Below are 25,568 nucleotides of genomic sequence, written 5' to 3'. Positions count from 1 at the left end.
AGAGCTAGGTCGGGTGTGGAGTTGGGGGGAGAAGTGCTGATATTCCATCAGAGGCCCTTGCATTCTGAAGCATGCAATCTGAAGTCCTTCACACAGGGCTACGCTGCCACTTATAACAATAGCTACTCCCTGTTCCAATTTTCTCCTTCCCTGGACACTGTTTCCCATTCTACCTCATTCTCTTCTTTCCCTCCCTTTCTTTCATTGTTCCCTTCTCTCTTGGCATTACGGTTCTCGTCTACTCTCCCCCAACCCAGTTCCCCTTCCTTTATTCTCTATCCAGCTCTTTTTCTCCCATATTTTGTGACACTGATTTTAGGGCCAGAAGGGATGCTAGGACCACTTCCTCTGACCCTCTGCGTAAGACGAGCCGTAAGATTTTGGTGTCTTCTTGAAACTCTTCTTCCCCCACCCTCTTCAGCTTCATTTAAATGTCACCAGGGGATCACATCTCTGCTCAAGCTGACAATGTTTTAAGAAGCAGCAACTCCTTTCTGTATGATTTTATTTCCCCCCACGCAGAATTATGCTACAGAACCAGCTCAACATGAACAAAGAGGGGTTGTGGCTCAGATGTTCCTGCTTCTCTACATATTTCCAAAAAATGGAATAAAATGGGAAACCCAATGGTACTACTATATATAAAATATAACTCCTACTCCAGTCAATAGATTTTCATAGGAGACCACATGCGTAAAACTAAACTGTATCCCAGAACAAATGCAGGAATGATTAGAGGTACACTATTTTCTTCAAAAAAGCAGCATTGCCCATAACCATTTAAGAACAAGTTCTGTCCAATGAAGTCACTGGTGGTATTGGAGAGTAGGACAGATTGTAACATCAGACCTGCAAGTCTAGAATTCTGGCTTCATTGAAATATTCGGTATTACACACTAAACAGAGCTTGTTCAGAACAGTTCAGCGAACCGATGTGTAGAATCCTGATGTTAAATTATATGAGATTATTCTCATCATGGAACTGGATTCCATGTTTCCTCAAGGGCGGATGTTGACCAAAGAGTGACAGAAGAAGCTGTTAGGCTCAGCTGTAAATGTGCCTCTGTTAGGAATACTAAACTGACTCACCCAGCAATGTTCCAGGCTTGCGACTGGAACAGCAAGTTATGTTATGTCAGTTTGGTAATTTCTTGACATGAATAAGAGTTTAAAGATGCTGCTCACGGCAGCTGTATGTTTTTGACTTTGCCAAGTCTAATTTCAAAATACAAGACAAACAATAGACAACCACAGGGCTGTTCAGACACTATTTTTCCAATAAACTGGTGAAATGAATGAGTCACATGAACACTGGCTAATATCTCCATTTCATGTTCCTCTTTGATTCCAGGAGCTCCTTGGGACAAATCCACATCAGAGGCTGATGACCATGAGAAATTGTGGGCTCCTTTATTGAATGATCTCGTTTCTGGGCCAGAGGGTACAACTGAGCAGCATCAAATGACCACTGAAGAAAACCAAGAGAAACATCAAGGTAGCTTTTTCCTACCTCCAATAACCACTGGAAAGTTCACTCTGGAGGGAAGGAAGGCAGGAATAAGAGGGATGAATGTTGGAAAGGAGGGCTACTATAAAAGAGGTCAGTCAACAGAAATAAGAAATTTACCTTTTGCCTCAGTTGTAGCTAGATTGACACCATCTCTGCCATAAAACTAATTCAGTTCTAGCTATTCACCTAAGACCAGTGTTCCCTGTAAGCTTTTAACTTATGCGGCTGCTCAGGAGAAATTCAAATGCCACCCAGCTGATTAGCAGAGCACCCAGAGCTAAATGTTGTGTTTCTATTGGCCGTGCACATTTGCACATGCTTCAGTACAAAAAAAAATATTCCCCACGTGAATGGAAAAAAATCTGCACGTGGATAGAAAAGATTAGAGGGAACGTTGCCTATGAAAGCCCATGTGTGTGGCAACCATACAATGAAACATATCTGATGGTCTAAAGGAATTGATTTCTCATTGAATTGTGCCAGGATCATAAGTTGCATCTATGTCTTGCATTGTTAAGATAACATTCGAACAGTCCTGATTTAATGGAATTTTGTTAATTCATAACGACTAACATTTTCTAACATTTTTCATCCAAAAATCCCAAGAGGTTTAACAAATTTTACAATCCCAGTATGAGACATACAGAAGATATCAGACAGTCCATTGGATAATAATTCAGTAGAGAAATTAAAGAGCATCTATGCCAGTTGAAACAACAGGGGAATTTTAGAAGGATGGAATTCATGAATTAAACTGGCACTTAGCCTGAATACCAAAGTAATGAAAGTGGGATCTTTACTAACTACGATTTGTCATACCTGACATTTGACTGGTCATTTGAAAGATGGCCACACCAACAGCACAGCGCCCCTCTACCGTCAAGACAGGGTGTGACTCATTACTGATTCACAGGAAAAAAATGCTCTCCAAGATCTTCCACCACCACTTTCCTCCAGCACATACATTTTCCTTGGAGTTCTTGGAACCCAAAGACTGGCTGCAAATAATTATACGGAACAGAAACCACTGCTGTTGACTTAATATTGTCAGTACACTAAAGTCATTAAAGCAGCAGGTATAGAAACAATACTGATCACCAATAAAAATTCAACATTTACACATTACCCACAATTACCCAGTGGAATCTGAGATACAGGATTTATCTTCTATTACAAGTACAGGGAGAAACCATTGCATCTCAGATACAACATATAGGCTATGTGTACACTAGAGAGTTTTGTCCACAAAACCGGAGCATCTACGCACAAAATGCATCTTGATGACAGCATTCTGCCTCTCCACAATGAGAAATAATGCATTTGTTGACAGTTTCTTTTGACAAAAAATCCATCTGGGTGCTGTGGGGAGCCCTCTGTTGATAAACAGGGCTTCTGGTTCACTGGACAGCCCTCTTTGCTGAGATTCCAGTTAGCCATTCTGTCGAGAGCATGGCCAGGCAGTCTGGCTGCTCTCTGTTGACACAGCAGATTGCTCTTTCGATCTGCTTTTGTGCATGGACATAACCCATTGACAGAGGTTTTGCTGGAAGATCTCTTCCAACAGTAACTTCTGTTGACAGATCGCTGTAGTGTAGACGTAGCCATAGAGTCACTATAGGGAAATGAGTCTTTATTCAAAGGCAACTGCTGAGCTCTGGTATCAGCTATGTCTACACAGCAGTGTTATTTCGACATATACTATTCTGGAAGAGATTGTCTGGCATAGCTTATTTTGAAATAGTGCATCTATGCACAAAATGCATATCGAAATAGCACTCAGCTATTGCGAAATAGTGCATCCAGACACAATAGAGTCTATTTTGTATTAGAGCCCTTGGATGCATTATAGCTTATTTTGAAATAGCCTCTATTCCCTGTCTACACAGCTCCTATTTCAAAATATCTATTTCGAAACAGGGCACTATTCCTTATAGAATATATTTCACCAAATTCAAAACAAGTCATTGAAACAATTTGAAATAGTAGTTGCATTGAGTACATGCTTGCAAAGTTGTTTTGGAATAGTGGTCATTGTTCCAAAATAACTTTGCTGCATAGACACACCCAGACTCATCACTCTAGTTCTGTAGCAGAGCTCATTATATAGCAACAATATGTTGATGGAACAATTAACGTTTTCTTCAGCTTGTTACAATTGCTCATCAGTTTTCCACTACACTTTATACACCTTGGCAGTGAGGATGAAAATTAATTAGATGGGGTAACTTAGCAAGTGAGACAAACAATACTCTGAGGCTCATCACAGAGAGACAGAACGCAGTCGGTGGAAGTGCCAAGTTTTGTTGACAGACTGTCAACAAAACGTATTTTGTGTGTAGATGCTCTGTGAGTTTTGTCGACAAAATCCCAGTTTTGTTGACAGAACTCTCCAGTGTAGACGTAGCTCAGGACTCACTGATTAACTGTGGCCTTTTTGTGCATTCACTCCCTCTAGCAGATTTCTTTTTTTCCCATGAGAAATTCACTATTTTATGCACCCCCTTAGTATTGTTCATTAATTTTTTTTTCAGATGGTGATTTATTCACCCAGAATGCAGTCCCAGGATTCGATCTGCTGCCTCCTTTAAACAGAAGAAAGGATCCAGGAAACCACAGTAGCAAGACAAACATCAAAACTTTCAGTAGCAGCTGCATCACCAGCAGCACTTCTAAGGCTCTCCCGATAGGGATCACGCGGGGTGCTCTGCCAGAAGAGCTGAGAGGTAACAGTCAGAACTAAGCACTGGTTGTACTGTCCAGGCAATCTGCAATTGTGTTTATCTGTTTGTACCATACATGATGGAGGGACACAGAATTTCAAGAGAAACTAACCAGATGCTGTGGGCAGCAAGCCTGAGAATTCTAGGAATTGATTCATAGTCAATGTGTGCAAGTTTCTAGAAAAGTTAGTTCGTGTTTATAAAATGCTACTGAAAAAGCATGCTTATTACATGGCATTTTAGGGCCTCACAAAGGGGAAGAAGCAATACTTTCAGCAGGAAGGAGTTAGCTACCCTATGATGAAAAAGATACCACTGGCATGCACACAGGCATGCTTGCAAATCATAAAATCAGTTATTCACTGGGAGAAGCCATTGGTGAAATAAAGCTCCAAAGACCTACTGTAAGGAAGTGTAATTCAATTAAAGTCAAAGGAATAGTGCTCATTTACACCAGGGAGTTATTTTGTCCCATGCTTATTAAACATGTGCTCTTACAAATCCACGGTTCTCTTCCTATACCACGTAACAGCAGCCAGCCAAACGCAGCGATCAGTTAGTGTCAGCACCTGAAGTTGCCACTTTATCACATAGTCCAGCATGTAACTTCGTTTGCAGATGGTGTAAGAGGGTGAGAGCAAAGCCAGGCAGAGCAGGGGTTAAACAGGGCCTGTTGGCCCAATCAGCCCCACACTGGTTCACCTGCACCCAGTGTCAAGCCTGGAGGAGTATAAAGGGAGGGAAGCCAGCCCAGCTGGGGGCTGACCAGCCAAGAAGCAGGAGCTGGCTCAAAGGCAGCAGGCCCCAAGCCACAACTGCCACCCAGGTGGCCGCCAGAGGGCGCAGCCTAGGACCCTCCCCCAGGCACTGCAGGAAGTGGGGAGCCCCTCCCCGCTGGGAACCCCTCTCCTGCCAAAGCGGGAACTAGATTCTCAGCACCATGCCCCAAACCTAACCCATAGATTCTCGGGTGGGGCTGAAGGCCCACCCCACAGGCCCTGCCCAGAGGGCCTAGCCACTAGACCACCTGGTCCCAGAGATGAACTGCTCACATATGGCGATTGTGGAGTAGTGTGAGGAGAGGGAAAGAAAAATGCCAAATAAAGTGCAATTTTCTTGACAGACAAGGCTCAGAAGAGTCATATTCAGGGATATGAAAACTGTACCAAAACTGCTGGATCCGTGAGCCCCAAAGCTTTGGAGGAATGGGGTTCAGAACTCAAAACCTGACCTGAATGTCATACTGGATAGACCCAAAGCCTCAAATAAAAAAATTCCTGAACTTTGGGAGTGGCTTTCAAAAGCTGTTACAGAATTTTGTGTTCCAACCTTGTCCTGTAACGAAAAAAAAGCTTTCTTTGCATCAGCTGTCCTTAATTATGACATGATAACGTGGATGAATACATAGAGCTACTTAGGAGCATATTTTCGTGCAATAAACATCAATGCAGTATATCTCCTGATGGCGTGGATTAGTAACAATGTTCATCTTCATGTTTTCCAGAGTGTTATAATGGTACTTCACTAGGCAGCCTCATAATGGGCCCTGACGGAGAAATTATCTGTGTGTCCCTCGTGGGGTCTGTACAAGATGCAGGTGTTCCTGATCAGTTTAGCTGCATTCCAGATAAAGGTAAGGACACGTTATCTGGAAATGAGAGGAAGAAATTGCATGCATGACTCTCCAAAGCTTCAGACAAACTGGATAAATAAAAATCAGACCCAGATCAGCGTTATTCTTATCACTGAGACAATGAAACTTCTGCCAACTCAGCCACAACAGCTAATGTTTGCACAGCAAGTGCACTTGTACTCTAGAAGAGGTGAGATCATGGAAAGTCTATAAAAAGGGATGCTGGACTGTGTTTAAAAAGGGTTTACAAAACTGCTGTGGAATTCGCCCCATAAAAACAATGTTCTCCCTTTTAAAGTGAGCCTTGAAAAGAGGCGGTAGCTAATTCATAATCTGTTCAGGTATTGTGTTATGTGCCTCAGACAGCCAGAGTGAATCTTCTTCTGACAGACTCCTCACACAATCTGCAAAACTGACAAGGTTATGAGCATGAGGGAATAGAAAATGGTTAGCTTCAAGGAAAGGCCATCTCAGAAGAAAAGAACCCCAGAACGTTTAGTGCCAAACAACTAATAGGCAGTAAGATTTGTTTCCCAAAGAATAGCTAAAAGGTGTGCCGATGGCTGGAGAGTGGCTGCAAGGAAGGCATGATTCACAATAAGGTGAATAGACGTTGCAGGGGGAGGTTTAAATGATAGGCTATGACAGAAGCCTGGAGGTTGCATCCTTAGAGAATGGCCAAGCCATTTGACCAAAACCCACGGGACAGTCTGCTGCGTTAATCTCTGATCTTTTCAAAGCTGAGAGCGGCTACTGCTTCCGAGGGAAGTCGTTACCTTGCACTGAAAGTACCACAGTATTTTACAGTAATGATATAATTCATCACCACCAGGGCCCCTCTGTTCCAGCTTCACAAGAGCAAAGGGAATTGGGAATTCTGACCATGAACTGGGAATTCTGCAGACAGTTAGTTTTACAGTTAGTTTTACCCCACTAGTTTTACACGACTGTCCCAAGAATTCAGTGGCATTCCCAGAGCACTATGCACTCCAGCTGTTTCTACCAGGGGCTACAGGCAGCTGGCCCCAAGCTGCCCTAAGTAGTGTCAGAAGCCAAAGCGGCTCCTGCTCAGACCAGGTCAGGGAAAGAACAAAGGCTACACAAAGCCACCTTATTCTATCCTCCACCTTCTTTGCACCAGATACCTAGTTTATTGGTTAAAGCAAATGTGTGTTATTGACAGCTCCCCAGAGTCAAGTCAATACAACTGCAAGCTTATAAGTAACTAGATGCTTCTTCTACCTGCCTAACTCATTCTGGCATCTGAGAGCTGGGTTTTCATTCTCTGGCACATCAACACTGGTAACAAAGCTTCTAAGTTAGAAATGAAGTTATACCAGGGTCAGACAAGCTATGTCCCATGGGCCAGAGGTGGCCCACCAAGCCTTTGAATTTGGCCCACAGCCTGCCCCCCACCAGAACCCTCAGGCAGGGAGCAGTCTCACATCCCACCACAACCCAATTCCCTGCACCAGGTCAACACTCAGACCCTCTGCACATCCCCTTCCCAGGTCACAGCTCCCTCTCTACACCCCTCCCTCAAGACAGAATCCTCTCCTGAACCCATACCCGCTCCTACATCCTGCACCCCAGTATCCCCAGCCCAAGGTCACAAACCCCTCCTTCAACCAACCTCCCTGTCAGACCCCACACCCTCTCCTGTAGCCCAATCCCCTGCCCGAGTTCCATTCTAACCCAACTTCCATCTCAGACTCCGCACCCCTCCTCCATAGACAACTACAGCCCTTGACCACTTACCAAAATTTTGGAGTGTCCCCAGTCAAAAATTATTGCCCCTGAGATTTCATTCTCTTCAGTGGCTTTGGACATATGTAATAGGTTGGAGTCTAGTAGATCATTATGTTGATACACCAGAAGGAACACAATCCAGCTCATGCTTCGTAGCTAGGCCGGGTCTGCAGGGTTTGGGTCATGATGGGAGAACACAGGCCAGATAGTGCGAATTCCTGAGGGTTTTTCAGATTTATCAGCAGCATAGGGCACAGGTCAATTGCTGGTTTGCACTAAATGCTAGATTCTGTGTAACAGACTCTTTAAATCATGGTTTGAGGTCGTCAGTAACCTCAGCAGCTATGGGTCTATTGTGGGAGTGGCAGAGCGACAGTCTCTGACCAAAGGTAGGCTCCAGATTAGATAATCACAATGGTCCCTTACGGCCTTAAAGTCTATGTCTCACACAGGCTTCATCACTGGCTTAACCTCCGACAATACACAGGAGCTTGGACAGTTGATTACAAAGATGCTATTTTAATGCAGTCTCTCTAGAGTGGAGCACAGCTGCACTTTGAAATTAGATTCCATAATCTTAGTGGTGGCTGATGATGAAAGAAAGGAAGGCGTGCCCATCTTAACTTTCAGATCTTAGGGTGAACTTGCCATCTGATTGCTTTAACCTGCAAACTTTATAGCTGTGTCTACACTTGCATTCTTCTTTTGAAAGAGGCATGCAAATGAAGGAAATTGAAAATGCAAATGAGACACTGATTTACATATCTGGCACCTCATTTGCATATTTTCTTTTCAAAAGAGCTTCTTTCGAAAGCAAGTAAGCAGTATAGGTGGGACTCTTTCAGAAGTAAACCCCATCTTCAAAAAAACCCTTCTTCCTATTTTATTTCAGGAAGAAGGGTTCTTTCGAAGATGGAGTTTACTTTCGAAAGAGCCCCGTCCACACTGCTTTTCTTATTTTGAAAGAAGGCCTTTCAAAAGAAGCATATGCAAATGAGGCACCAGATATGTAAATCTGCACCTCATTTGCATTTTCAATTCCCTCATTTGCATGCCTCTTTTGAAAGAGGAATGCCAGTGTAGACATAGCCTGCATGTGTTAAGATATGTAGAACAACAGGCTTTCGTCTTTCAAAAGATAGTTTTCTGACCATTGCTAACTTCAGACAAAACTCTGTAACCAACAACAGCATATACTATTGTACCTGATCAGCACCCAGATGATATGCCCTTTGGTTCTGTTTAGGAGAAGAGCCAGTTGCACACGGATCTGTCCTCCCATATGGAAGGGAGACCAACCTCCATGGCACCTCTCCCCATTCCCTCTGTATACGGGGTAGGACTCTCCACAGAGGTGGGGCTCAGGCCTGAGCAGGCAGCTGAGTGCACATCATTCCTTCTCTGGTCCTATAGATAAGAGCCCTGTAAGTCCAGGGATATCCATGGGTACCTGCACCCATGGATATGGATGTGGGTATACATGGCTCATTTTTGCGGACACAGATTTTGGATCTAGAACAATGCAAATTTGTGGCTGTCCACTTAATATGCAAGAGTATCCACATCCGTGCATGAGCTATGGATCATTTCTGCAGATGCGGACACCAGTTTTGTATCCATGAGTGCTCTGCCCATACAGATCCCCTGAAAAGACAGTACAGCCTCCAGGTGCAAACAGGAGGATGCGACAGGATTTCTGTGAGGGAACCATTCGTAGTACTTCCTCTCCTGGCACCTCCTCCTGTGACTGTTCTCTATACTCAGGGATGAACTGAGCCTCTGATATTGTCTGCGTACGCTTTGTCAGATACAAAATTAACCTTAATCCAAAATAACCCACAGAGATGTTTTCTGACCATGTCAAGGAACCTATTTAAACATACTAAGTAAAGAGAGTTCAGAAAAAAAGACTAAGACCCTATTCTAAGCAACTTACTTTATCATGCCTAACAACAGAAGTGACAAACACAACTGGAAAACATGTTTCTTCCTCTGTCTGAGCACAGAACCCAGCCAGCCTTCCTTTGGGCAGTGTGGGATGAAAAAACAAAAATCTGGTTTTATAAAGGTGGCAGGGAAAAGAGCTTAAGCCCAAGTCAAGAGAGACATAGTCAGGACCATGCTCATGTTTCAGAACCATTTTTGAATTTGATCATCTTTGTAGTATGGATAGGGCTGTCTGTAAACTATAATTTTAATCTTGCTAGAAATACATATACAGAAAGTGAATGCCAAGCACATCTCGAGACCTGTGTAGGCAACAGCCTTTTTTTTCAGTTTGCTCAGTTTGTTACAGACAGGGCTTTTTTATTTTAAGAACTGCTGTACCCCAAAAAATGCTGGAGAGTAGGCCCTTGAAGAAGCCCATACGAGGTGTGACACATTTTATAGTTGCACTAACTATGGATGCAAACAGTATTAACCATGATATGTTTATAACGAGCTAATAAGACTTTTAACTTGTTAGTTAATGTACCTTTACAGCCCCCTCTGCACTGACTTTTAAACCATGCTTCAGAATGGTGCTTCTCTAAGCATCTGGTATTTCTTTGATAATCTCCACGCTTTGCAAATTCGTTTTAGAGCCAATTACTCTTTACGGTATAGGACAAAGGTGGAGGCTACCAAATGAGGCTGTTATATAACCTGGGCCAGATACCCAGTCACAAGCAAGCTTAGATGCCCTAGAAGTCCATCAACCAAAAGTTTTGCACTCCATTTTTTAAACCGTAGCAATAAGCCACAATAAAACGTGCATCATTTGACTGAAGGGAAATAAGCCCCAGGGGAAGGACACCTATGGACGTCAGTAGGCATGGTGTCGAGCTTGGGGTAGCTGTTAGGATACAAGAAGTAAAATGCCCTCCTAAGCAACCTGCTCATGCACATCCTGGAGAGGCTTATTGTTCATTTTACAAAATCTTGTGCGGGCTGGGAGAGCAGAGTTACTGCAGTACCCTCCTATGAGAGCAATTACCTAACAAAAACGCCAGAGAGAACATGGTAAGTGACATATTCAAACAGCAGAAAACGGCATTTATTACATACTTCCCTGCCCCAAACCCCAAACACTCGCCTTTAGAAGGTTCACTGAACTATGCGGACCATGAAAACAAAGCTCTTTCTAAAAAGGCTTATAACTTAGCTTAATGGGAACACGTTTCATAGGCAGAGTGAGAGGCACATCTCTGACACAAAAGCAATCCTGATGAATTCCAAGACCCTGCTGTAAAGCATGGAGATGCTAGAACATCCCAACTCACTGGCTTAAAGAATTTTTTTCTAATTTTATTTTTAACATGGGCAAGGATATATTTTTCCCTAACCTCATTTTTGGAGACGGCTGAACCTTTCAAAGCAATTAAACCAAAAACAGAACCACACACTCAGCTTGAGGCAGAGACCCAGGGTGGAAAATTTAATCCCAAACAATTTAAGTTTGGCAAAGTTATAAGCAAGTGAAAATGCGGCTGCCTGACACTGGGCATTAAAAGACATGAACTGGAAGCATTGCTACCTACGCTGTCTAGAACTACAGTATCGCTAACTTGCAACTGTTAACCCTTTGTTTTCTTCTTTATTAATTTTCCAGGAATTTTTTGCTGTTTATTCCAAAATTCAAAAAATGGGTGGAAAATAGGCTGGGGAGGGTGGGAGCGTGGTAGTCACTGGAATGGGTGGTCTTGGCTGTTGAGATGGAACACTCTGCCTGCCTTGCTCCCCCCACTGCTTAGAGGAAGCACATAAGGGAGGCACTGAAGGACCACCACTGTCCATCAGGTGGCCAGTACTCCTGGGGTGCAGCATTTCATGCCTATCATAATTCTGACCCTTTCAGCATGTCCCCATCCATTCCCTCTGCAGAGTGGTGGAGTAAGAGAGGTAACGTTCCTTCACAACAAAATGAAAGTGCTGTTCTGAACAGTACTGGCTCCCAGAGTGAATTTTTCAAATTACAAACAGGAGTCAAACAGCTGCATTATCACCCCAACCACATATGTGGTTTTTATTGTAGTCATTCTTTACATAATTACTGGGAAGCTCCCAGCTGGCACTGAAATTATTTATAGAATGAATGGGAAGCTGTTCAGGCTTAGCAGGCTGAAAGCTAAGAGTTGGATTTCCACCACATCTATCATGGATTTTCACTATGCTGATGACAATGCAATTTTTGCCCACTCTGCGAAAGGTCTTCAAAGTATCCTGAATGTGTTTGCCAAATCTTACCCATCTTGGTTTCACACTCAACATGAAGAAGACCAAAGTGCTCCATCAGCCCTCTCCAAATGAGGTACCATGCATTCCATCTATTAAAATCAATGAAGAAGTAATGAAAAATATCAATCATTTCCTCTACCATGGAAGTCATCTCTAATCCAAGTCAGATATTGATGTAGAAATTTGAGCTGTGCCAGTGCAGCCTTTGCTTGTTTATGGCACAGGTTTTTTGAAGATCATGACATTCAAACAGACACCAAGCTTCTTGGTTATCAAGTCATTATTCTCCCAACATTGTTTTATGGGTCTGAAACCTGGACAACCTATATACATCACCTGAACTTCCTGGAGAGGTATCACCAACACTGTCTCTGCAAGATCTTGAGGACCAAATGGGAGGATAGATGCACCAATATTAGAGTCCTGGAAGAGGCAGAGACCACCAGTCTTAAGTCAATGATCATCCTTCAGCAACTCTACTGGATTGGTCACATTGTGCGGATGCCACACCATCGCCTCCCAAAACAAGTTTTGTTCTCTCAGCTGAAAGAAGGCTGCCATAACATAGGAGGGCAATGGAAGCATTATGAGCACTTCCTGAAGAACAACTTAAAGTCGTGCAATATTGACATTGACGCTTTGGAGACACTCGCCCAGGATCACTCAAAATGGAAAGAAGCAATATACGATGGTCCCCTGCATTTTGAACTTGCCCACCGAGAAGCTGAGGAGGACAAGAGGTGCTGGAGAAAGGAGAGACTGACTTTCAGTCATGGTCAACAGCCTCCTGCTGTACCGGGATATATCTGGCCTCGCTGTTATAGAACCTGGGGTTCAAGGACAGGGCTTATCAGTCACCTGAGAATCTACAACTAGTATGGAAGATGATCATATTCAGCAATGAGTGATCATCGTCATCAAGACAGGTAAATCCAATAAATATGGAAAACAAAGGGCCATGAGTGATGTCAACTCCAAGTGATTAAAAAGTCATGAGTCAGGCCACCAAAATCCTGAGATTCATTTAATAATCATGTGGTGTTAAAAATAATGAATATAAGTTTATTTTATTTCCTTTTTGTCTTTGGTGCCATTACAGATCATGTTTTCAAGATTCTCTCCCATAACTGCGAGGGAGAGAAAGGTAGCTCCTTCCCCACTTTTTAAATATGAAAAAGAGAGGGAGATTAACTATGAGGTACATGTCTAAGAAACCCACCTAATGTTGCAAGACTCACAATAAAATTGGCATATGTACAAATTTCCCTTTCCACTATCATGATTTCTTAAAGTGCACATACTCTCAATTCTGTGAGAGAGGATTAATGCTTGTTATGCTGTTTCTCTCTTTTTTTTTCAGCCCAGAATATGTGTCTTCAAGCTCCACACTAAATAATTATGTGCAGTCTCATTTTTCATTCTCCAGAGCCTCTACCCTTATATTCCACAGGCAAAAATTTGCACTAAATATTCTTTCCACCATGTGTGTTTGCAGAATCCTTATTAAACAGATTTTCTTCCTTTCTGTTTAAGTATGGTCATCTTTGTCCATACTCCAAGGACCACAATATTTCCATTCAAAACATATAAGTTAGTTAAACAACATAATCCCCAATTCAGATAAAAAGGACAATGTCAATATTTAAACATTTATTTTCTCATCAGATAGCTTATTTTCTGACTTGGTACAACAATGGCAATTATTTTCAGGGAGAAAGCATGTGGTCATTTATTAGTCAGAAAAGATTTAAGTGATTTCCCTCTCCAGGAATTATTTACCACTACCCTTCATTTCATGTTGCTATTGGAACTGCAACAAGACACAGTTGAGAAAGCTCACGTCTTAATGTTTCATGCTCAGATAATTCACCTGGATGCAATTTCCTCTAATCTTGGACACTCAGCTCCAGTGGAAATCCTGGCCTCATTGAAGTCAGTGACAAAATTCCCATTGACAGTACCGAGCCAGGTAATTCATTTACTCTCCATAGCTCGCTAGCTGTCAGTTACTATAGTACTAGCTGCCACATTTGCTAAGTAACACTCCCTCTGGTCAATTTAGAGTATTCTGCTAAAAGGACTAATTTGTACCAGACAGGACTCTAACTAGAGCATGTTGAGAATTTTCCAGCAAAACTTTTGGATGTCTGAAAATGCCGGTTAATCAAAATTGTTGCTCTCACACACAGTTTCAAGGCAGATGAGGGAGTATCTTTGATTAGACTAATTTTTGTCGGTGGAATGTATAAGCTTTTGAGCTACACAGAGCTCTTTTCTTCAGCTCTGGGGACATATTAGGTGAAGAGGCAACACAAACTTTTGTAAAGGGAAATCATGCCACAACAATTTATTAAAACTCTTTGACAGTGTCAAAAAATATGTAGAAAAGGGTGATCCAGTTAGGCCTGGAGCTTTCAGAAATTCTTTGACAACATCCCACACCAAAGGCTCTTAAGCAAAGTAAGCAGTCATGGGATAAAAGGGAAGGTCCTTTCATGCTACAGTAACTAGTTAAAAGATAGAAACCAAGGGTAGGAATAAATAGCCAGTTTTCGCAATGGAAAGTGGTAAACCATGGAGTTCTCCAAAGATCTGTACTCAGACAAGTGCTGTTGAGCCTATTCATAAATTATCCAAAAAAAGGGGATAAACAGTGAGGTGCAAAGTTTGCAGACGACACAAAATTAGTCAAAATTGTTAAGCCCAATGCTGACTGTGAAGAGTTACAAAGAGATCCCACGATACTGGGTGACTGGACACCAAAATGGTGGATAAAATTCAAATGTTAGTAGTTCACAGTAATACACGTTGGAGAACATAACTGCAACTATGTCATGGGTTTAAATTAGCTGTTACCACTCAAGAAAGACATCTTGGAATCATTGTGAACAGTGCTCTGAGAACGTCTGCTCAAAATACAGCAGCAGTCAAAAAAGCCAACAAAGTTAGATACCATTAAGAAGGGGATAGATAATATGACACACACATCATAATCCACAAATCAATGATACACACACACTTTCACTACTGCATGAAGTTCTGGTTGCCCCAACTGAAAAAGAAAGTTGTGTTAGAAACAGAAGTGACATAAAGAAGGCAACAAAAATATTAGGAATATGGAACAGCTTCCATATAAGGAGAGATTAAAAAGACCAAGACTGACCACCTTAGCAACGAGCCAATGAAAGAAGATATGAAAGAGATCTATAAAATCATGAATAGTGGGGAGAAACTGATTAGGGAAGTATTATGTACCCGATCACATTACACAAGAATGGAGGTAGGGTGTCAACCAATGCAATTAATAGGCAGCAGATTTAAAACAAACAAACACTGCTTTGCATAGCACAATCAACTTGTGGAACACATTGCCAGGGGATTTTGTGAAGGCCAGAAGTATAGCTGGGTTTTAAAAGAACTAGGTACTGTAATGAAAATAGATCAACCCGTGTCTATTGGTCAAGATGGTCAGAGATGTAACTCAGTGCTCTTGGTGTCCTTTAGCTGCCAGAAACTGAGCACGGATAACAGTCATTGCCATCTTCTGTTCATTCCCTCTGAAGCATTTGGCACTGGCCCATTGGAAGATAGGACACTGGGAGAGAAAGACCTTTGGTCTAACCCAGTATAGCCATCACCCACCTTGTCTTTGTATTCAGATATCAGTGATGAAGGACCCTGGCCAGGTGTTGGGCACACACAGGCAGGTAAAGTCTGAATTTCTCCCATGCTGTATTCTGTAGTAAGAGGCTATTTAAGTCATAAGATCCCACCACTCATCTACAAAAGTAGGATTAGTTTTCCAAGGATGGAAAGCTCTTTCAGTTGGAGAAAACTTTTCTACTACAGAGGTTCCACATGGAGGAGGAACATCATTTCCTCAGGGAAAGAGCATCAGTGCACTAATTAAGAATCACTACACTTGGACAGGTGGCATTTTTTCAACCACAGTTTCCACAAAGAAAATATCTCTGATCATACCCCAGCTCTGAGAAGACTTTCTTGCATGAGATAATTCCTTGACAATTTTGCAGATTATGTGGGGTAGAGTGGATTAACATTGAATTTGAAAGAGGTGCAACATTGTTGGTTTTGATAAAGTAATTCTTGTGTCAGCCTTTGAGCAGGAACAACAGAAAGCGTCATTACACATTCAGCAAGGATTAGTGACAGACAAAGATGAGCTGATGGCTTGTGCCAAGTAGTCTGCAGGCTACTCAGTCTACCTAAAAAGTCTTTATTAAGTTGATCTAGAAGACCCTTAACACAGGCTGCATCTCATCTCACTATACCTATTTTCCATTCTAGCCAAAAGGGTTCAAACAAAGTTTTAAAAACAAGACAGACATGCATTTCCAAGGCTGTCCTTTTGTTGCAAAAATCTACATAGTACTGGTCTGTAAAAATGTCATAAAAGATTACTCTCCTATTTCAGGGGTAAAGGCTTGAGCTTTAACTGGTAAGTACCAGACGACATAGGAGGACCCTCTTGGATGTCTCAGCAAAAGCACATAAGAGTCGGTGTTCCCCCAAGTGCAGCATGAGGGCAGCTGCCCAGTAGAGATTCTGATGCTGCCAAACTGATTAGAATGCCCACAGCCACCCACTATGTGCCGCACGTTTCTATTTGAAAGTGCACAGGCCTTGGTGCACATAACAAAATTGATTCTGCCTATGGAATTAGAGGGAACACTGAAGAGAGTATTTCTAGCAGTCAGTCGTTTACTTCAGGGATAAGCAATAGAAAAAATAAAGATTTGTAATTGGATTGGAAGGCATCCGCGGAAATAAATGACAGCAAAAACAAACAAAAATGTTCCCACAAAAAGATATTGTTGAGAAGCAAAACAGACTGCAAACTATATTTGATGTTATTCAAACTTAACTGGTACAAAAAGCCTATAGTATCCAGCTTGGAAGAACAGGGAGTAGAAAGCCACACTGTTTCTGTCTATTCCTTGAAAAGCTGCCATGCCCATGGCTACATCTGCACTAGCCCAAAACTTCAAAATGGCCATGCAAATGGCCATTTCGAAGATTACTAATGAAGTGCTGAAATACATATTCAGTGCCTCATTAGCATATGGGTGGCCACGGCACTTCAAAATTGCCATGGCTCGCTGCCGTGTGGCTCGTCCAGACAGGACTCCTTTTCAAAAGGACCCCACCAACTTCGAAAGCCCCTTATTACTATCAGCAGGTAACAGGTAAACTTCCTATCAGCAGATAGGAATAAGGGGATTTCGAAGTTGGTGGGGTCCTTTCGAAAAGGAGCCCCATCTGGACAAGCCACGTGGCAGCGAGCCATGGCAATTTCGAAGTGCTGTGGCTGCCCGCATGCTAATGAGGTGCTGAATATGTATTTCAGCGCTTCATTAGTAATCTTCGAAATGGCAATTTGCATGGCCATTTCAAAGTGTTGGGCTAGTGTAGACAGGGCCCACGTGGAGCTATTTACTGGTAAGAAAGCCAGCTGAGTTCTCTGAGTTGGTTCTGGTATTCCACAGTGGCCCTTCAAGTTTACAAAACTAGATCCTGTAGATGATCTCAAGTAGGGTGTTAAGAAGTGAGGTGTTCTCAGAGGAAAGGATAGGCTATGGACTCTGGCTATATCAGATTCAGCTTGGTCCTCCACACTTTTAGCTCATTTCTACAGGAGCCTCTGACTGTGAGCACAGCATTTCAGCTCTGGAGTCTCCCTGTCTAAGCCCATCTACAGTGGTACAAACAGAAGCCAGGCCAGAGACAGATGCTTTCTTTTACCCGATAACTAGACTCGTTGCTTCTGTCTCCCAACACTGACACACAAATGTCAAAAATCCTCCCTCACCATGCTGGTCAAATGCACAGGAGACCCTAAGCAAGTTCACCTTTGTTATGCAGCTTTCAATCCACCAATGCTAAATTAGTCAATAGTCCAGTATGCAAGCATCTGGCATCATTGACTGCCAACAAAACTGATACCTTTATAGCACTTTTACAAGTGAAACACAGGACTGGATGTGCATGGAACCTACGGCATCCTCTCACCACTAAATGGGGGCTCAGATAAAGACAGGTTTGCAGGGTCTTATTCTTCTGCTCTGCTTATTTTGTAATATTTCTGTAACAGAGACATAACTTCCATCTCCTGGGCTATCAACCCACCATGTTTTAAAACAGCATTAAAATCATTGATAAAATATGTAGAGAACATACGTTTACTTTCTGAAATCTAAATCCATCTGATATGTTATCCAGATTTTCTCAATTTCATTGCAGGAGACTGTGGATTATCCCTTGGAACAGGAACCAGCCTTCATGTACATCCACATGCAAACCTCCCTTGGAATCAAGTGCTGAATGACAAGGTGCGACTGTTTTATAAGCTCCACGGGGTTCTTCCTGCTCAAATGCTGACACAAGACAGTTTTATAAGCCCAGTAAAGAGGCAAGATGGAAGCAGTGCATGTAATGTATTTGTGGAAAGGTTCAATATGAGCTTGCTTTGCCTCACGTGAGGAAAGCCATTCGATATATTTCTTTCCAGGGTATCTTGGAATTTTTCTCCAAATCTGTATAGATATTCAGGTGAAGTTTACCTGTTATTTGCCCAGGAGTTCACCACCTTCTGAAAAATCTTATACTGGCTGACGCTAGCAGCAGGACTAAATGGAGTAATGATCTAATGTGGTAGAGCAACACTGTCTTAGGTAACCTGTGGAACAAGATGGAGAGAGGCATTTGAAAATAGAGGACTAGAAATAGATGGTATTGTTTAAGTGAAAACATCAAGACTGAGGGTCTCTCTGCTTTAAGCATGTCTGAATACAGAGACCATCCCTTTAATTTACCGTGTGGATGACAGAGGCCCAGAGAGCTCCAGTGTGCTTCAGTTAAGAGTTTATCTCCCAGCTTCATTTGGCATTTGCTTTCTTTCCCTTCCATAACTTTAACAGAAAAGATTTTGTTAACAAACCGAGCATTACAAATCAATTGGGCTGCCTCAGTTTTACTGGAGACTTCCTACTCCTTCAGCACTCTGAGTGATAGTATAAAAGAGAGCTTTGCAACACAGTAGTGCACACAACAAGCTAAGCAAGGATCAAATGCGCTAATGTTTCAAATCCACCACACAACATCCCATTTGACAGGTCAAAAAAACGAGGCCAGTGAATGTGTGCCATTCTAGGGATGTTGATTAATCGAGTGTTGAAAATTTCAGTGGTTACTCAGTTGCTTGGGGGAGGGCAGGAGGCAGCTCCAGAGAGCAGGAGATCCTTGGCAAAGAGCCGTGGCAAGGGGAAATTGATGAAATTTCACGGCACGCTTGGACAGTTCTCACAGCACACCAGTGTATCACAGCACACTGGCTGAAAATCACTGCTTTATACTACACCCCTCTCACTTGTCCTCTTCTTGACTGCATAGTAAACTAAAGGATGATGTTAACAGAGGAAAGTGCGTTTTGACTGGCTACCTTTTAGTTTAGGTCCCAGGAAATGCAGAATTGGGTGAGAGTAGCAGAATCTGGTTCCGTATTTTAAATTCCAGAAGTTGTGTATATTATAGTCTAGGGTTTTGGTTCAACACTTCTCTAGCACTTCTCTCTAGAGAAGCGCAACATAAATCTTCAAGGCTAGAAAGACAGCAAAACACTGAATTTAGGAACACTCTGGTCTTTTGGCACGGTAGAAAGCCCAGGTCTGAGGGCTGATGGCAAGAATCCCAGGCAGCAAATTGCATTTAGCTGGATGGCCAGGGGGAGGAAAAAACCCAGTTACTTGGTTTGCCTCAGAGCTGCTAAATTAAGTGCTAGAGTCAGCAGGTTCCATAGGATGAGGTGCTCAAGCTGACAAGTGTGAATTGTTAAGTAGTACAGGCCATGTAGATCTGAGTCTGGTTCTAATGTCCAGTACAGGTAGTTGTTTACAACTGCCCTGTAAATAAGCATATGATTTGGTCATGGAGGTCATCACAAATTTGTGACTTTAAAAAGACTTCTTCAGGTACGGCTTCAGCCATCTACAGTAGGGATCCATCTCCAGCATCAGCCCCACCACAACTATATTCTGTACATTTTTATCATGACATCTCCATGAACTTTTCCTAATTTTACGGTGACAAAATTACATCTGTAAAGTATGACTGTGGTTGGCTGGGTTCTCACTTGGAATGACTCGAGGCTGGGGTGAAGGAGAGGCATGGGGAGGAGATTAAAGCTAAAAAAGTAAATAAGGAAAGACTAGAACAGAAGAGATTAAAAGATAAGCTGATGTGCCCTGAAAGAGAGATCCTATTTCCTCTTTGGAATAAGATTTCCCAGTGTGGGAGTCACCACATATCTATTAGTGCATTTTTGTTTATTAATAATCATATGGAGCATACGGAGTGTGGGAGTTCTGATTCCTTTTTAAAGTCCCTCTCTGTGCTTCCCATTTCACCCATAGTTTGCTTCTCATTCCATACAGGCCCCAATGAGAGCCACCTCCTTTAGAAATGGAGAGAGCTGAATGGGACCCTGCTCCAAAGCTGTGTCAATCAGTCAGAACAGTCACTAGAGTGTAACACAAGCTGCACCCTTGACACCAGGGAATGAATGCACAGGCTGCACAACACATCCAGTGCCCTCAACACCAAGAGATGAGAGGGCTGTTATTCTGGAATGCATTTCACTAGTCAGAGGCCTCTCAGTCTTCTATAAAGGTCTGTTTGTTTCAGTGATTCACTTTGCTTAAATAAGCTGATACAACAGGGCAGCCCCAGAGAGCCTTGTACCAGAGAAAAATGGGGTCAAACAGGAGAAATTCAGGAGCAGTTTTTTAATCCAATGATTTTATCCCAAAATTCGTATTAAAAACACAGCTTCTAGAATCATCTGGTAACAACATGAGAGTCTCAGCTTTGATTTTTTTTAAGAAGTTGATTTCTAGCCCTTATGGCTGCAAAGGGAAGCTTAAAAACAGGACATGGCTGTGCCCTAAAGGCTCAGAAATCAGAAAGTAAATAGAAAAAAACCAACATTCTAAAACCATCGGTATTCTTAAGCCTTTTTTTCAGGGCCAGACGTGGTTTTTGAGCAGTTGGTGATGATACTACTGTTATTCAGCACAGCCAAACTTCCGCGCATGTGCACCAGTGTAGCTGCACTGCTAGAGCACTTCATCAAAAACACCCTCTCCACCACCAAGAGGACATGGGTACTCCACCTCTGCAAGACAGTGACAGTGATGGGAGATTGTTGGGGACTGAGGGGGATATGCGGTCCTCACAGTCTGTGCCCATATACTCTAATAAAACATGGAACACATCAACAGGAGATGAATGGAGCAGTTCATGGCACTTGGAGCTATTGTTTCATCCTCTTTGCAGACACAGGCATTAGACACTGCATCAGTTTACACTCTGCTCATATACTCAGTTTTCAGCTGTAGTTTAAGTAATCAGTACCAGGGAGTAAACAATTGTTCCTTGCTCAGTCTCAGATTCAACTTGTCTCATGATATAAAGGCAGGAATCCATTCCTGAAAATCTCAAGTAGGCAACACATTTCATAGCTGAAAAATGCTTTGATGGAAGCGTGCTGGCTGTATGCATGCTATCATGCTATGTCTTTACTAGCTCTTAAAAGCAAAACCCATGTTAAGTGTTTTATGACTGGACAGAGAAAAGAGAAGCGATAGACTATAAAAGGTATGGGACAGAAATGCACAAGCAATGCAATCTCGCAGCTCTGTTGCATTATCCCAGTAATGCAATGGAAAGCTGCCAACCGGAAGATAAATTGACCTGACCGCTCATGAAAGCATACTGATACCACCTGCTACAACTTGGATGAAACAAGTTTCCCACACATCTGTGCCAATTCAAGCTCAATCTTGACCTGCACCAACCTCTCTGTTCCAGTCTTTGGCCTGTTGTGAACAAGGGCTGCCAGTCAACATGAATTAACCCTGCCTCAAAACTGTGATGGTTTTGCAATTAAGTGTTTTTAAACACTGATAAATAGTGATGATTGTTATGTGAGAGCATCAGCTGGCAGCAAAATTGCCGTTCTGCAAGTTACTGCTCATCTACCATGATATGATCATAACACTTAACCATATGTAATCTTTGTGAGCGCCAGTGTTATTTATAGTTAATTATTCACACAGCACCATAAATGGACCCAGCATTTTATAAAGCAGAAAACAGAGACACTCTCTCTCTCTGCAAATTAGAAGAGCTCATGCTAATGCATCTCAGGAATGAGAGAATGTGGTTACAACCATGATGATGACAACAATGCAGGCTGATTAGGACTGAAAAAGAAAACCACAGAGGGCATGTCTATGCCACAGAGTTATTCCAAAATAAGATATTCTGGCATAATGCGTCCACACTACAGGGAACCACCAAAATAAGCAAAACTTACTCCAAAATAGTGTGCCCACACACACACACAACGGTGCCTATTTCAGATTAGAGCTCCTGGAAGTACATAAAAGATAGGCACTTGCAACTAGTGTTCTATGTCTACAGCAGGGTTACTTCGGAATAAACTATTCTGGAATATCTTATTTCAAAATAGCCCCTATTCCCTGTCTATACAGTCCCTATTCCAGAATATCTATCTTGGAATAGGCGCTATTCCTCCTACAATGAGGTTTACAGCATTTGAAACATGCTGTCCACTATTCTGAAATATCAGTTTTGCTGTGTAGACACTCACAGAGTTATTTTGAAATAGCATCCATGATTCCAAAACAACTTTGCTGTGTCAACACACCCATAGTGTATAAGAAGTGGGAGGCTGGCCCAGGCATAGGGTAAAGCACAACAGAAGGCATGAAGCTTCTGTGGCATCATCTACACTAGACTAGCTTACTAAGCGTGTCTTCCAATGCTTCCTGAACTATTCCACAAGACATTTCAAAATCTCCCAAACTCTACTGCTTCTGGGGCTGCACAAGCATCTGTTGGATAAGAATCCAGTTGGCACTGCACTAGTGGTATAGTGCACAGCAAATGTGACAAGAGGGAAAACTGCGGCAGGCTGTTTACGTTAACGATAGTGTAGGGTGGACATGTATCAGAGGGGTAGCCGTGTTAATCTGTATCCGCAAGAATGATGAGAAGTCTTGTGGCACCTTATGAATTAACAGATTTTTAAGCTTTTGTGGGCAAAGCATCTGACGAAGTGGGTCTCATTGTTTTTTTAGGATGGACATGCAATACTATGGGCACACAATGGTGCGATCTAACAAGTTCAATTCTCAAGAACAGACAACCAGTGTATGGCCTCTGAGGTTAAATTATGTAACAATAATTTGCTTTTTTGTAACATATTTCATTCAAAGAGCTCAGGAAGACTTTATAAACATAGCTTAAGACAGCATGCCACTAGACTGTACAGAAATCACTTCACCTGCCACAGCAGCTGTTTAACAGTGTGTAGCAACACCACACAGCTAGTTAGAGCAGGGATGTGCGTTAACCCCAAATCAGTTTGTAAGTTTCAGGCTGCACTCAGACGTTAACATTCAATATTTGCTGTTAAGAAAGCTATTTCTGAAAATATTTCTGTATCAAATAGTATTCATTCTATGTCAGATCTCTGCAACTCTTGTTTATTTTCACAGAAGACTTCAGAATCCATGAGAGCAACTGTCCTGAACAAAGGAAAGCCCCACAGTTTTATAAATATAAAGCTAGTATGTTAAAACAGGAAAAAATTACATATAAAACATGTCATTACAGCCCTTTATGCCACAAATTAAAGATTTTAGTTACACTACAGAGAATTTCTTCTAGATTATTCAACTTCTTGGTAACAAATTTCGGACCAGAACCCAGCAAAGGAGTCAAAGTTAAAAAACTGCTATTTCAAAATAGTTAAACCCAGTATTTCAGTGTGCATTTAAAATCTAAATCCCAAAATACTAATTTTAAATCATCTCTAAATGCTGTAATCCACAAACATACAGTCAGATGCTCAGCTGGTGTGACTCAGGGTAGCCTCATTGACATTAACAGAGGTACAACACCTTACACCAGCTGAGGACTTGGACCACAATCTTTCTTTTAGTTACAAAACTGTAGCCCTCCATTTCCTTTAAAATAAAGTTCTAAATGGCGAGTAGAGAAGCATTTTGTTTCACCCAAAACAGGTTTTATTTTTTTCCCATTATACAGTGCTTTCCATCTCAAAGTGCTTTACAAAAGATCATAATTTTCAAGGCCAAAAGGGACCACTAGAGCATCCAGTCCAAGCACCTGATCGGTATTCCTGTTTTATGGGTGAGGGAAATAGAGTCACAGAGAGGCAGACTTGGTCTCTCAAATCCCCAAACCACTTCAGAGTCCCAGTTCAGTCAGGAGTGTTTACATTTAAATTTTATTTTTTAATAAAGAGGTTATGGAATTAACAAACAATTGAGATGAATGGGACAGGTCACAATATTTTTTGTTTAGGCTACCAGAACAATGGAGATGTCATTGCATCTCCTCACACCATACACTTGGTTCACATTGTGAAGATTTTCTTCACAACCGCAAAGTCTAAAAACATAATTTAAAATCATTATATTTGATTCTGGAGCATAGTTTCATGAAGAAGGGGTAAATTCTGCAGTCAGGTGGCTGAAGGGGCCCCGTACTCATTTACAAGATGTTACACCTCCTGCCCTGTGAGTTTGATCATCATAAATAATGTTGTTTCCTTCCCATTCTTTATGAAGCATCAACAGCATGTGTTAGATCAGTGGTTCCAACCTGGGGTCTGCAGAACCCTGGGGGTTTGCAAAAAAAAAAAGATAAATAAAAATGATCATAGAAAATAAGTTTTAAATAAATTGCAAGGTTAAAATTGGTTATTTTTAAAATAAACGTTTTCCAAAAATGTTACTAATTGCCATCTGAAAATCTATTTTGTGGTTTCCTTTTTCATTTAATGAAGTGTGCATAGCAGCTAGAATTGGCTAAAGGTTGGGAAACACTGTGTTAGACCCATCTTCCTGACTTCGTTCATAATGGCTCTGTTATTTCTGCCTGTGAAACTCCTCTTCAGTGAACCATACAAACCCTGCCTTTCCCTGAAATATGCAGTACTGCCCAGGTACACAGTTTAAAGCCAGAATGCTCTTACTGCTGTTAACCTCAGATTCCCTTACCCACAATCCCTTAGCAACTATAACAGCTGCTTGCTATGTAACTTTGCAGTCCTCCCACATGGTGCAGAGACCAACCCATGCTGATCTGGTTTCACCATTGTGGTATTTCCCTATAATTTCTTAGTGGCAGCATCTACCTGTCTGTAAAACACAATGCATATTTGAGATGCTGCTTAAACAAACAACAGATGTCCCTATATACTGTGTAACACACTTTCCTTTTTTGTGTGTTTATTGTTATTTCCATGGTTGATATCACCAGGCATGAGATCAACAGATGCACGAACTATTTAAGTTCTATTAACTACAACTGTCAAGCTTCTGTTGGAATTTTTCTTTACAGGAAGCCACTCAGCCCTTGGAAGCCGCTGCCCTGAAGAAAGAAGATTCTGGGGCTTGTACAGATAAAGAACTGGTATGTTCAAAACCAGGAATTTACCACAATGTATTTAAATAGACAGGAGGAAACCCTTGAACAGAACACACACCCAAGTGAATGGACAGTGAACCCAGAAAAAAACCCCACACACAGAGCAGAGGAAAGTGGTCCTCAGCCAGAAGTATCTTATAATTGGTCCCATAGATTGAATTAGCAGCTGTGGAGAGAA

The 25,568-nt window shown here is 42.0% G+C and overlaps 1 protein-coding gene across 1 annotated transcript in view; it reads left to right on the top strand.

Moving 5' to 3' along the window:
• The window catches only part of KIAA2012 (KIAA2012 ortholog), a 97,231-nt gene that overhangs the window by 34,162 nt on the left and 37,501 nt on the right, over positions 1-25,568 (top strand). Inside the window, exons 10-15 of the mRNA XM_075001416.1 lie at positions 1,352-1,600; positions 4,042-4,233; positions 5,735-5,863; positions 18,092-18,180; positions 23,431-23,502; positions 25,304-25,375. Of these exons, the coding sequence (XP_074857517.1) occupies positions 1,352-1,600; positions 4,042-4,233; positions 5,735-5,863; positions 18,092-18,180; positions 23,431-23,502; positions 25,304-25,375 (803 nt within the window). The remainder of the gene's footprint in view (positions 1-1,351; positions 1,601-4,041; positions 4,234-5,734; positions 5,864-18,091; positions 18,181-23,430; positions 23,503-25,303; positions 25,376-25,568) is intronic.

Source organism: Carettochelys insculpta, chromosome 8 (assembly GCF_033958435.1).
Source record: "Carettochelys insculpta isolate YL-2023 chromosome 8, ASM3395843v1, whole genome shotgun sequence".
In the NCBI taxonomy this organism is placed as follows: Eukaryota; Metazoa; Chordata; order Testudines; family Carettochelyidae; genus Carettochelys; species Carettochelys insculpta.
This window is presented reverse-complemented; position numbering and strand designations above follow the sequence as displayed.